The 14512-nt window shown below is 41.8% G+C and overlaps 1 protein-coding gene across 5 annotated transcripts; it reads right to left on the bottom strand.

The window, feature by feature from the left end:
- Positions 1 to 3876: 3876 nt before the first annotated feature.
- On the bottom strand, positions 3877 to 14351 carry hnrnpc (heterogeneous nuclear ribonucleoprotein C). 5 transcript variants are annotated; one of them, XM_069671794.1, is made up of 10 exons: positions 14253 to 14351; positions 12520 to 12553; positions 8595 to 8646; positions 8101 to 8372; positions 7586 to 7658; positions 7446 to 7493; positions 7208 to 7368; positions 7003 to 7116; positions 4990 to 5132; positions 3877 to 4841 (listed from the first exon to the last, which is right to left on the bottom strand). In XM_069671794.1, the coding sequence occupies exons 3-10, from the start codon at positions 8597 to 8599 to the stop codon at positions 4734 to 4736; spliced, it is 924 nt and encodes a 307-aa protein (XP_069527895.1). In that variant the 5' UTR covers positions 8600 to 8646; positions 12520 to 12553; positions 14253 to 14351; the 3' UTR covers positions 3877 to 4733. The 5 variants fall into 5 exon arrangements, with proteins under 5 accessions (XP_069527895.1, XP_069527893.1, XP_069527894.1 ...); XM_069671792.1 differs by having other exon boundaries at positions 13694 to 14351; XM_069671793.1 differs by having other exon boundaries at positions 13666 to 14351.
- Positions 14352 to 14512: the final 161 nt, after the last annotated feature.

The following is a 14512-nucleotide window of genomic DNA, read 5'->3' on the forward strand; positions in this document are numbered from 1 at the left end:
TTTTTATAGCACATTTTAGAGTGAATTGTAAATGCATGTATTGGCATTCTAAGAGACTAATCATTAAAAAACCTTGATGTAGTGACAACAATGGCCCACCTGGTTGGATTCATGACGAGCGACTGCACCACAAAAGACGTCAATAGACTCAAACTATTTCCCTATTCCAGAATCTCAAAGCTGATTACGTTCGCATCATTAGAACCAAGCATTGACATAAACATGCTCACATTTGGTTCTATGGCTCCAAAACACAACCAACTGCACAGACAAGGCACCAGACAGATCGGTCTGTTCCATTGGCTCGGAAAACCAGAGTTGCGCTAGCTAGCTCCCTTGCAAATTAGCTGTGAGCCAGTGGGTCATTGTCTGCTCGTTTTGTTTCCAATTAAATCCATTAGATCGAGGTACAAGCAGCTACTATTACTATTTCTATTATGACACCATTCAGTGAGGATACATGATTATTAGGGTAAGTAAAGACAAAAACGTAGAGTTAACAATTCCACACTTACAGGTACCTGTAAGTTGTATTTAATGGTGAGGTGAGGTGACATTGCGAACTCCATATAAACCAACATTCAGTGTAAACTTAAGAAAGAGAAGCAGGCAACTACACCAGAAAAATAACAATTATTATGACTGTGTCAACAGTAATAAGTGGAGTCAATGGGCAGGGAATTAGGTGTAAATTGACATTTAAACAGGTATAAATGACTTTTTTGTTTCTATTGTTGCTTCTTTTACACACATGTAGGCATCCACACACACACACACACACTTGTGCATCACGCTGTTTTGTCTGACACCAGATTGACATATAAAACAGCCGTCACTTTTTTTCACATGCATTCACACAAAGAGCTCCCTGTGACACCCACATATCACCCTGGAGGCTTACAGCTCCATCCCTCCATCTCCCCCTGTCACCTCAACACCCTCCCTCCCCTCCCTGCTTTGTGACCTCTCTGCAGCCCCGTAATACTCTTCCCTTTTATCTCCCCCCTCCTTTTCTTCTCTTTCACACCCTCCACATCCCTCGCTTTCCTTCTTCCACTCTCTTCGTGACCTCTCGGTAGCTCAGATTATTGTGTCGCTTTTATCTTCTCTTCCGCGACTCAATCTTTACCCACCTGCAACACCTTGTAATGTGTCTCTTTTTTTTTTATAGTAGAATGGGTTGAAAAATGTTTATTTAGAAGAAGAAATATATATACCCATAAAAAATAACATGGTTGAGATTGATAACTGGACAGTGACGTATGTTTGGTTAGATATTTAAAGCTAAAAAGTGAACGTTTTGCTCTTGGAAAGGATGTAAAATACAGGATATGTATATTATATATGTGTGTGAGATCTCTACTGAGCCATCAATTCCAATGCATTGAGCAACGTTCAGTGACTACACCACAGTCCGCATGTTAACCTCTAACTGCCCTGTACATACTTTAATTACGTTTCCGTTCATTAAGCAACACTCATGCACATGCACAACATCATACCGTATAGTGCATAGCATGAGGATGAGTGAAAGTCTAAAGGGTCATCTGATATAGTTCGGTTTAGGTCGTTTTTACCTTGCTCCAGAATTATATTTTCTGCCTCGTTGGAGCAGTTGCTAAAGGTTAGCGATGTTTGCTAGGATAAGAGCATGTCGGCCATTTTTTAAGATCCATTCAATGGTGCTTTGATTACAAGCCTGTCTCGTTTTAATTTCAAAACTTAAAAGCTCATCTTTAAGTCTTGAAGGTGTGTTGTGGACTACATTTTTGATCATGTAAATGTATCCAACAACCAGCAGCGCTCAGGGGATGTTTATACTAAAGGTGCTTCTCTGCAAACACTCACTTAAACTGTTACACACCATTTTCTCTTCCTTAAAACCCCCCCGGCGTCGGCCACACAATCTTTTCCGCTCTTCCTGTCATCTTTCCATCTGTCAGCTACTCCTCCATCTGTCTCCATTCTTCTGAGGCCTGTTCATCCATCCATCCCTTCATCACCATTACTCTCATTATCCACCCCCCTCTGTCTGTTCGCTGTCCCCTTGTTAATCACAGTTCACTCTGAGGACTGCTCCGTATTGATTAGTTATCTCTCTTTCCTCTTTGCATTCCTCTTTATTCCTGCCTGCTCTCTGTTCCAGCCTTCATTACCGAGCTCCAAGGCCTCCGCAGACTCCCGGCGGGGTAATGCATATTAATAAGGAAGCTGTGTATCGATGCGTTTTGGACGTTGGTAATAAAGTTGTGGACAAACAAGCTAGATTGATTTTAATTCTTCCTTTCCGTTCCAAGCTCGTAGAGAGAAGGGAAATGTTAATTCTGCCAATCTTTACAGGTTAGAAAGGTTTCAGTAAACAGCCGAATTTTTCAAAAAAGGGCCAATTTAGGTATTTCGTCCGGTTTGCGCAAATTGCGCCAAAATTTGCACTCTTTCTCTGCGTCACAACTCAGTCAAATCTAAACACACAGACGAGATATGGATATTGACGAGATTCAGTGTGACTTACAGTACAAACCATTCGCAAATAAACCATGCATAATTCCGTTTAGAAATCACAGGAAAAAAATGCGCCTTGAAACTTAAGAACTTGGCCAAGAATGTTCACGTTTTTACGTTTTCTTCATTATGAAAGTATTCCAGTGATAGTTGTTGGTACATCCATGGGTACATTGCAAACAGGAAGTGCTTATGGCTAATTTGGCAAACGTTGAACGGTGCCAACATGTCAACAGATGTTGGATAAAACAAACATGGCTCTAGTTGTGGCTCATAGACCGGTTCTATGGCCATCTTTACGTCTCACAATACTTATGGAATCAAATCCAAAATTGGAAGTAGAGGAATAATAATAATGAAATTAGCAAAATCCATTAATAAGGAACTTTTTTTTTCATGACGCTCAATTTAGTCAGGCACTGAAAAACCCTGTTTTGAGATCATCTCTGAGATCATTCTGGGTTTTCCAATGACTACAATCTGTAGTCATCAGTGTGATGTCAGTATTTAAAGGGGCCATATCTTTTGAATGGATATTCTCATATTTTCACGGGTTTCACATGTTTGAGTGTTTTTTGTTCACAGTGAAAAAGTGAAAACTGCTTAATTCAGTGTTTTTCCAGAGTGACATTTTTAAACAGGTCGCCTCTGAAATGGGCCGTTCAGAACAGCTGCAGGTTTCTATGTAGATCTGTGCTTTCGCTGAAATCGACCAATCGTCATTCACCTCAGGCTGCCTTCTTGCACTCGCTTGTAGTCAAGTCGTTCAAATTACCATTCTGATACCTCCTGGTGATTCTGGCTCGTACATATACGGCCGAATAACAGATCCTAGAGCAGCCATGTTTTCTTTGGGTTGACAGTGCAGTACGGCCGCTCGGGGAGGGGCTATGCGGTCACTCCAAATGCTGTCAACCAATTGGGGCTAAAGTCTGACCTTTGAATGACAAAACAGCTTGTTCGTTTCAGGAGGAAGGAAAGGCTCCGAACAGTAATGAAATTAAAATATGTATATCATTTTTATCAACGGGATTCAAAAGAACATTAGAATAATAGAAAATTGATTGCATAGCTTAAATATGATAAAGATGAATAACTCAAACTTAACACAAAAACTACATTCATGGCTTGTTCTAAGCGCGCCGGAGAAAATAACAACCCAGCGTGAGGTGCTAAATAAAAATACTTTAACACATTAACTTGTGTGTCCTTCATCTAAAAGCTACGCCCACCGAACATACATTTTAATCACACTCTCATCACTCTCCATCCGCCATTTTCATCCACCTCAGTGACAACCATACGACCCACATCTTCACCCGGCACCTGAATGCATCACTCTAGGTCGTACCAAAAGCTCGTACACGTTCCAACTTGGAAAACATGTTTATTCACTTTCATCAGTGCGGTCGAATGACAAACAAAACATCAACAGAAACGGACGAACATGGAGTAGCACTGCAGTACACAAGTCAAGGTCAGTTAAGGTCGCAACACCTCTGCGACGAACAAAAGGGTTCCCATAGCAAAGAGGGTTTTGTCTGTTTGTGCAGCCCGACGTGAGTTTTTTTTTTACATGCTCATGTTGTTATCTGACAGCAGAGGATGAAGATTTTCTGTGATCAACAGAATGAAGTCCTTGTGGTGTTTTGTTTGGCCTGTTGTGAGGATACACTGCCACCTGCTGGTTAGGAGGCAGATGTGCAGCAGCTGGATCAGGAATATGGTCAAAATGTATGTTTTTCAAGCCTGTGCTGCAGAACAAGGCCTGGTATTTTTTTAGCTAATTTGCTAATCTTTTTGGCTTTAAGCTCACACATAAATGTTAAAAAAAAAAATGGTAAGAGCTGAGCTTTTTTTCTTCTTTCAATTTTTACGCTGCAGCGGCTAAAGTGGCTTTAGTTCGAACATACAATGTGATAAAATGTTTCTCTTTATGTAACAAATCCACGTTTGCTTTAATGCAAAGGCAAAAAAAAAAAGTCCTTAAAAAGCCAAATAACACCAAAAAAAGCAAAGTAGAGATCATCCAATTACAGACGGGAAAGAAAATCCAGTACTCGACGTATTTATGACCGTTTGTGTTAGAGAGCATATATCTACAATACACTGTATACAGATGTCCAGTCAGTTCAGCAGATATGAGCATGTGATCACTGCGTATGATTGGGAGTGGAGAATCATACACATTTAGTTTCATGTTTGCGTGTGTCGCTCTGCCTGTGTAGTGTTTAGGAGTCGTCTCCGTTGGCGCTGTCGTCGTCCTCTCCTTCCTCCTGCTCGCCATCCTCCTCCTCCTCGTCTTCCTCGTCCTCTTCGTCTCGCCCTCTGCTTTTCATCTGGGAAACAGGATAAAAAAAAGCCTTTTTAAGAAATCACCATGGTGTTTATAGACATAAGTGACTCACTGAATAATCTGGAAATTAATCAACTTTTGCTACAGACGTCACTGATCTCCTCAGCTCTTATTCTGGCTACGCTCCTCACCTCGTCTTCGTCCTCCAGCAGATCTCCCTCCTCCTCAGAGTCCTGGCTCTCTCTGTCCCTCTTCAGGCTGTCGTCTTTCTTGCTGGAGGTGGACGAGTTGAGGGAGGAAACCTCGCCTGGTTCTGGTTTGCAGCTCTTCATCTCTAGATGGGAAAGAAATTGATGGAAAAATGCAACACAAATAATACAGTGTGGCTGAAAATGACCACAAATGCTACCCATGCTAGTTAGCTCAATAGACCAATGTTTCCATATTATTTAGGATGCCAGAAAACGTTCCATCCTTCCATTTCGCAGCTTGCAAGCTCACATGCTTATTTAGGCTGAAGCAGAAGATACGTCACATTGCCTGAGCTGTGCAGAGAGCACAGACGGCTGCTCGGACTGTGACGTATGTATGCATCAAAGTTGAAAGCCCAATATAATGTTAAAGTTGTGTGTCCTAATTGTCTGCATGCTGCACTCTGTACTTTGTTAAGGCAGCTTTGTTAGTCAGAGAAAGTAGAGCAGCGGGGGGTTGAATCGCCCTCGAATGAAAGATTTCAGTCGTTGTCATTGGATGAAATGCTTATTGGAAGACTGAATGTTCCCTTCATGATTCATCCCAGTGCAGTGTGAGTCACAGATTGATCATGTGACCTGTGAAAAATGATCACTACAATTATACATTTGGCATTTGGAGTGATGGGTTTTGCTTTCTTTGGAATCAAGCAGTCACACATTGGCAAATAACTAAACATGAATGTTGGATTGTTTACAGGTTGCTTTCAATGGTGTGGTTTTGATTTATTTTAGGCCTTTTATGTCTTTATTTTAGAGAGAGAGGACAGCGGACAGTGTCAGAAACAGAGGAAGCAAGGGGCTGAGGATGGGAGTCGAGCCCTGGGCTGCCGCATTGAGGACTGTGGCCTCCGTACGGGTGAGCGATTTAACCACTGAGCTGAACCGGGGCCCACATGTAGGTCTTATTTTAATGTTTGGGATCGTCCAAGAATTATGGGGAATTTTTACAAATGTATGCAGTTTTTGCAACACTTTTAAGAGTTTAAGTTATAATCTGAAAGATTTTTCATTTAAATATGTTTGTTAAGTCTCTAGCTATCGCCGAATGAGGTAACACAATGGTGATTGAGCCTATGGCCCACTGATGAAAGCCTTTGCATTTGCAGTATTACAGACTGGGTGTCTGTGGGGACTTTAGCAGAAAGAATCACAAGCGGCGCCCAGTTAGTGACGCGTTTTCCATCACCCAGCAGTGGTTGGTCTGCCAGAGAGGGTAGGCGGAGCTAAGCGGCTGCTTTTCCGCTCTCTGCAAGTGTTGCGAGTAAACAGTAATCTACTATGGCTGAACAAACAAAGAAAAGATGGATGGCAACTTCAAAAATAAGTGTAAATACAAAGAAAAAGAAACAAACTCGACGCTCAAATGAAGGTAAACAGTCTGAAAAGGAAAGCGACCGTCAGCACTGTCTGGATATCTGGGAATTGTGCTCCCGCAATTACCGTTTATCGCCTTAGCTGTCCCCAAAGAGAATGAAACTGAGATCTTCAGGATTATCACTGTAACAGAAAGTGTCCTCATATCCGACTTCCACCTCCCTTTTCCCTCTGGCTCGTCTGTGTTCATCAACCCTGCATAGTTCTTCCTTCTTTTATATGTTACTCTGAAACCATTGCTTTTAAGTCTGCACACCTTCACCACATACTGTGAGCGGTTCGCCAAAATAAAAGTCCTCTGCTACTTACATGTATTTGCACTGAGGGCGAACAGTGCCTTGTTTCTGCAGCATTTGTTTCTTGAATTGTGGGTTTTAACTTTGCGTCAGTTATGTGCAGACTTTTGTACATCTTTTGTAATTGGCTTCTTTTCTTAATTTGCAGCCTTGGCGATGGTAAACGTGCCCCCTGCGTCTCTGCCTCAGAATCTATACTAAAACCGGATTTAACTCTGCACCAAACATCGGCATCTTTGTCTTTCACACTGCATAAACTTTTCATCTCATCAAGGCCCACCTGACTTCTTGCTGTGGTCCTTCTCCATGCGCTCGAGGCTCTCCAGCAGGTAGTCCACCTTGTGTTTGATCTGCGTCAGCTCTCTCTTTATGGTCTGCAGATCATCGGCCTTCACTGTGTGAGGAGAAGGAGAAATCAAACATTACTACGTGTGACGGAGCAGCACTGTGGAGCCGTGTGACCAGGACAGACGCGAGGCACCCACTCGTACGGGACGTCCTCTGGCTGCTCTTGGAGGAGGAGAAGCTGGTTTTGGTTCGTCGGCTCCCCCCTCCGCTCAGGCTGACCCGCGGACGCTTTGAGGGGATGACGGCTCGGGACAGAGGGGGAGGGGGAGGAGGCGCCCGGGACTGGTAGGAGTACATCCTGGAATTTAAAGATGGACATATAAGAATAAGGACAACAAGTTTATGGATACAAACGTATAAAGGTAGAAAGCTTACCTGTCGTAGTAATCTCTTTGAAAGTCGTAGTCCAAATCAATAGATGAACTGTGGAGAGCAGACATTAAGCAGCTGTAAGATGCACTTATCTATACCTTTCTGACTGCAGAATTGCTGGAGTTTAATTCGTGCGTACGCACCTGTACATGTCTCCTGCAGAGCGCTTCACCGTCTTCGATCTGTGAGGTTTCGGCTCGCCGGCCAGGTTGATGTCTGAGGGAGGACAAACACAAAGCGATGGAATAATGGAGTTAGAAGAGTGGTTTCACTCCTCAAAATCCTCCTGTCAGTGTTGTTACTACGTTTTGAGCACTAGAGGGCAGCACAGCGGCTCAGAACAAACAGAAAAAGGGTACTAGGTTTACATTTGAAGGTGGAAGTGTGGGTTTCATTTATTATGTCTCCTTATCAGGACATGTCAGTGTTTCCTTCAGCAACTCCTTGGATCTGAGACCAATTTTGCTTATTGAATAATTCCTTTTGAACCAGCTGTCCTGCTGAGGATTAAGATCAAATCCACTCTCATGTCTGTACGGTCAATCTGCAACCACAGCTAGTTTAGATAACTTAGATTAGCCCAAAGAACTTGCAACTCTCCTAGACTTTGTAGCTCTATCCCTTCATCCTCTTGCATATCCACCACCCTCCTCCTCACCTAGCACCTGTCCCACGATCATGCGTCCGTCCTCGCCTCCCACTGCGGCCCTGGCGTTCCTCTCGTTGGAGTACTGCACGAAGGCGTAGCCCTTGTGGACGGAGCAGCCGACCACCTTGCCGTACTTGGAGAAGATGGCCTCCACGTCGGCCTTGGTGACCAGCAGGGTGTTGAGGTTGCCGATGAAGACGCGGGAGTTGAGGGAGCGAGGGTCCGTCTTGTTGGTGACGTTGCTGCTCGCCATGAGGCTGGAGGCGGAGGAAGACGACCAACTGGACGAGAGATTGGCGGAGAAAGGGAGGAGGAAAGGAAACAAAAAGAGATGGTGACAAAGTTACAGGTGAGTGATGTTTAGGGAAACAGGAAGGGAAAGAATTATGTAAATTGTATACACCTAGCAGATAGGAAACGTAGTAAAAGAGCCTCTGAAAGTAGATATCAGACAGCAGAATAGACAGATAGTGTGATGGGGTCATGAAGCAACCAGCACTCACTCCATTGTGTCTGTACTCGGCTCGGTGGAGGTCTGCCTGCCTGAGTCTGAGTCTGTTGGAGAGAAGAGGGTCGTCGACGAACTATGAGAGATGGAGTCAGTGACTGAGGGAGGACATCTACTACACCTCCAAAAAAAGTTGTTTCTTTTTTTCCCACTTGAATTTTGCCAAACTCAAGAAAAAGGGGACGAGGGGGGCCGGGCAGGAGGTGACAGATAAAATGTTCAAAAAATGGAGGTGGCCAAAAAAAACCTGTGGGTTAAATGGTTGGTGGTTATGACAAAACAAGATGTTGCATTCAAATGAGGAAGCTGCTTTTAACTGGCTGCAATACTTCTAAAGTTATTTATTTTCCATGTTATATGTCGTTACAGAGGGTCAAGATAATAAGAAATACTTAACAGTAGGCCTGCAGTAAACACCACTTTATGATGCTTATAATGCTCCCTTTAAACTAACAACAGTCATACTTTTTGTAGATGTATTTGTAAGAAAGTGGGGCATCCTTGTGGCCTATTTATTACATAACAAAAAGTAGAGCCTGACCGATATGGGATTTTGGACCGATACCAATACCAATATCAGAAAGGAAAATTAGCCGATAACCAATATGGAGAATCTTTGACCTAAAAAGAAAATACACAGTTTTTGTTTATTGCGCCCAGATTTGCACCGATAAAGCTATGCAAAGCTAATCGTAAGGTTGCTTTCTTATACAAAAACTTATTTAAGAATTTGTAACATTATGATAAATTAACAGCAAATAATAGTACCAGTGTCTGCTCAGCTGTGATGCTCTGCTCTGCTCAGTGCCAACAGTGGAGCGCACTCTAATGGACAAACTGTGTAGTGATACCATTCGTAAATCACCCCAGGAGTTGTTTTCTGCATCATTTGTACAATAAAAAATGGTTTCATATCGGCTCATATCAGATGCTGATATGGGTATATCTGTGATAGGCTCATATCAGTATCGGCCAAATGATATATAGGTATCAGTGCATATCAGAAAATATATGTACTGGCACCAAAATATATCTGTGAAAGGCCCATATCAGCTAATATCGCTCATATAAGAAAACATGCACTGATAACAATGTATCTTTTTTAAGCCAATATCGGCCAAGTAATATATCAGTCAGGCTCTACTACATAGCTGTAGCAACCTCAGTTTAATTCTGACCGTAGCAGCATATCATGCCCATTTTCTGCCTTTGATTTCTGTCTGCATTTGAAAAAAGAAAGTATGAAATTTAGAGGAATTCAAGAAGAATATATGACTATGGGCTTTTTCAAGGACCTCTTCCTGGTTGCAGATAACTGCAGAGTGGAATAACAAAAGGTACCCAGACCCAGAAATTGCCTTCCTTAATTAAGTCTACACAATCAACACACAGATTTTGTTTGGGATCTCATTTTGTACCTTTTTTCAAATAATCTAAGCTTTTGGACTGCTGTCTCAACACAGGCAGCACTATCATGTAGTTACACAAGCGTGTCAGACAATTACCAGCGCTAAGTGTGTCAGCTTTAATGTGAGAAGCCGGATTGTCGCTGCTGCTGCATCAGTTACAAACACTGCAAAGTTATATAACATTGCAGGGGGGGAGAACTACTGTAGATAAGTAGACCCTAACCAGCACAGTTTGACGCTTTATTTGATATTTATTTGATGCAATTATTTAACAGGGCTTGAAAAACGACAACTGTGTAGCCCCAGAAATAAGACATTAGCTCCAGGGTCTCATTGGTAGGGGTTTATTATTTTGTGGAAGCACATTAAGATGAATTTGAAAGATTTTGTTGGATTTTCTTTCAGCATAAGAACCCAGAAACCCTCATTAGGAGTAAACCCCATCTTCCCTCATTAACCTTTCTTGTTTCCTCGCTAATTCCCTTTCAATCCTGCGAGCTGTTCATCTCATAATCAACAACTCAAGCCATTACAGAGCCGTATCTCACCTGCCAGAACACAACACTGCTGCCAGCTAGGCTCCACTGTAACCAGCAGCAGCCGCTCCCACGCTGCCCAGTAGCTGCTAGCAGGGGATTACATGATCTGCAGCAGGCCGTCTGGCCAAAGCTTATTGCTCTGCTCTCCTCTACATGATTTGGCTGGGATGTTCCTATTGCTTTGGCAAGCTGACAGGGTGTCCACAGCACCGGGTGTGTTCAGGAAGAGGAGGGGTGAAAAGGGGGGCTATCACAGGCCGCTTAGCAAATGTTGCTAAATCTTTGCGGCATGTTGGGGTTCAACAGGAAAATCCAGGGTTTATATTCAAACACCCTGTGTGGTTTCACACAGCAAATCAGGCTTTGCTGTTGTCTTACATGTAATGTGCTGATTGTTTTCACAATTCATCTTTGAAACAAAATTGAACCCAATTTCTGAGAGCCAATCAACAGTCCGAAACACTTTTAATTTACTGTCATATACAACAAAGAAGAGCAGCAAATCCTCGTATTCAAGAATGTGGAACCAGGAAATGTTTGACATTTTTGCTTGGGAAATGAGTGAAAGAAATCTTTTATCAAACTAGTTGGCGATTCATTTTCTTTCAATCGATCAACCGATTAATCGATTAATCAAAACCACTCTTTATGTAACAGGCTTATAACTATCCTGTCAATTATGTGTCGTTTCTACCTATGAAATCTTCCTGCGTTCAGCACATGCTGTCCACTTTTTTAAAGACATTTCTCCATGTAACATCATTTGACTGAGCAGCATCACAATGAGCTTCCAGTACCGCTCAGCAGAAAGCATTTCACATTTAATTAGTGCGCAGTAACAGCTACTTCCCGGGAGTGAAACAAAGCCAGACAGTCCAATTAATACTCTCAATAAAATGAGCAATATAAGCCTCATGAAGGTGCTGTTATCACATTGCTGCAGTATAACATTGTTCGATTGTGTCTTATCACTTTTTGATGCCTCAGTTAGGGTCATAATGGTTACTGTGGGCCCTAATGTGACATCATTTTGGCAGTTTACACAATAATTAACCGTTCCTATCCTCTGCCTCATCTGGGCTTCTTGTCATTATAGCCTGTCGCAGTTTTAATGGTGTCTGCTGGAAGCTTTAGTTTCATTTTGACTGGGTTCATTAGTTATGTGAGGGAGTGTTGGTTTAATGTTTGTGCTTAGACTGTAAAAGACAACTGCAGCTCAGGACTCGGGCCTGAGGACGGATGCAGCAGGAAGTAGTTTATGTGCATGTAAAAGTGAGAAAGGACATTTTAAACTCCGGTAAAATGTTATCCTCTGAGGCTTTAAATGAAAGGGTTTAAAGCTCAGTGTAACTGATAATGGATTTAGGTTTTTTTCTACTGAAATTGATTAAAAAAAATAAAAAAGGCTACAAAAAAGATCATTGCTTTAATCACTGCTTAAGTTAGTAATTCATGGTATTCAGTAGGCATGCTTTTCATGGTTACAAACCAACTGCTGCGGATGAGAATTGTTAAAAAGAAAAAAAGAGCAGGTGTCTTTCTGCATATGTGAGTTATGGACAAGATTTGACACCCTTAAATGACATGCACACTCAAAAAGAAAATCACATTAAAAAGAAAAAGGCAGCAAAAATCAGTCTCATTTAGCTTTTGTCAGTGCCAATTCAAGGAGTGGAGTTTCTTGTTATCGACTATGAACATTATGCATTTGATTATCAAAAACTGTCAGGAAGAGGACGCCGTAGTGTCAGTCGGTTTGGAAATGAAGCAGCTGATTGGCAGCTTTCACAGCACAAAAAAAAAGAACAACACTACATGCTGCTATCTCTAGAAACTCCAATAGGGTGAGAAAAAGGGGCTAAATCACAAAGGGGTGAAAACAAAAGTGGAATGTAACAAAAAAGAATAATGCAAAAGTTGAGGTAAAAAAAAATAAACCAAAAAAAAAAAAAAAAAGTTGAGACCAACTTACGATTCTCCGCTGTTCAAAAAAGTGGCTTCAAAAACTAAACAGGGGGAAACAAAAACGTGAAATTAGAAAAGAGGAAACTATCAGCACAAGCAGGGAGGACAACGTGTAGACACTAAGTGAAAAAACAAGGATTTGCCAAATGATAACACCCTTTATAGCACTAGCTTAAACATCTACATTAACACTCATCAAATTATATTATTTATATATCAAAATTCAGTTTAATCTTCATCCAGCCACGTGATTATGGTCTTCAAATAAGCACAACAATTGTGTCAAATTGTACATAATGAATGGGACTGATGGACCAATGAATTTATACTTAAATTAATTGAAAAACGTGTTTTTTTACTAATTAATTTTCTCTTTCAATTGAAACAATTAAATCATAGATTCAAGTTTATTGCTTTAAAAAAGGCACATATACTTAGTAATGTTTTTTGTACATAAATAAAGGATGTTTATCACACTTTATCATGCTAGTTTGGTTTGTTTTCTCTCTAATGCTACAACTAAAGATAGAGAGCAAGTTAGAAAAATAAAACAGCTAATGGTCCAGTGAAGAAGTATGCAGGTAAACATGGCTCGGACTTCAGTTGGGAATTCACCTTAACCTGCTTACTTGTGCTCAGACTTCTACACATATGTAAACTGACTCCCTGGCTCTGGCTCCCCACTCTACCCTACTTGTAGGACCCAGAATACAGGGTCAGCGGCAGAACAGCGCCCCTGGAGCCTGACGGACTCCTGCTCAAGGACACATCCAGAGGACAGCTTTGGGCCGAGGAGGGGGTGAGTACAGCAGGGGGTAAAACAGGGATCAGTTTTGGGGCCACTGCCAATTACAAGTCTACCCTGACTTCCTGCTGTTAGTCTTTGTTACAAATTAGTTTTTCATAGAAAAACCCACTGATCAGTCATTAAGCTCATCAATTCAAAGAGCATATTTAAGTAAAGGCCTGTTTACAGGTCATTGCAGGCCCCTCTTTAGGCTTCAATCCTGGGCTAAGCAGCTCCACAGCTCAGAGCATACTGCTACTCAATCTGCAAAAAAACTATCTCACAACAATCCTACAGATATCCCAGGTCCATGACTGCACGCTACATTAAAAATACTGTTGTGTTAATGTTCCTCAAAAAACGCACCCAGTTGTCAATGTGGAAAAAAGATCACCTTGCCTGAAAAATTACATCACTCCTGAGAGATTTGCTGCAGAAAATATTCTGTCTCAGCTCTGCCAAAATCACAAAGAAAACAGCAAAAACTCGTCTCATGAGTCAATGTCAACCACTGCCAGTCACGTTACAGGTGGGGGCAAAACACAGCACGAGAATAAAAAACCTTCTAAAAACATATTTCCAGAAAAAGAGCGACCCGTTCTGAGCACTGTCCAGAAAAGACTGGAGCAATCTTCCATATTTCTTTCCTCGAAAATACGACCACAATCAGATAAGCAGTAAGGTAACACAGCAGCCCTGAAAAATGGAGGTTTTAAAATGTCTTATTCGAAAAACAAAAGCAAAAATCTTGTCGTGGAAGCTACTTAAAACTAGTTTCTGCGCAGCTCATCCTGCCATCACAAAATGTACGCCACTAAAGCCATACACAGTCTCGGGAATACCAGCCAGGAAAAATGCATTAAAAATAAAAACAAAAAGTCCAAAAGACGTTTCAAAGTCAGGAAAAAAAAGTAAAAAAAATAGGGAAAAATCTCTCGGTTAAAAATACTCACCAGGAGCTTAATACTAAAAATGAGTAAAATTCAACGCTGTTTTACTTGAGTGGGTAAAGATCCGCTTACGGTTCTGCAGGCTGATTGTATCACCTTGAAACCAGTAGGCACGAAATGGCGTCGACTCATACACACAACGGAAAGTCCACGCCCACTTCCGCATCTCGCGTTCTGATTGGATACTGAAACCACCCTGTGTAGCTATACCCCTCTATGATTGGTAGATTGCGCTTGTCAGTCCGACTCACTAATGACGACAC

The sequence above is a fragment of the Semicossyphus pulcher genome, unplaced genomic scaffold, assembly GCF_022749685.1.
Source record: "Semicossyphus pulcher isolate SPU_LCO1_2020_fin unplaced genomic scaffold, fSemPul1.0.p SCAF_21, whole genome shotgun sequence".
Classification (NCBI taxonomy): Eukaryota; Metazoa; Chordata; class Actinopteri; order Labriformes; family Labridae; genus Semicossyphus; species Semicossyphus pulcher.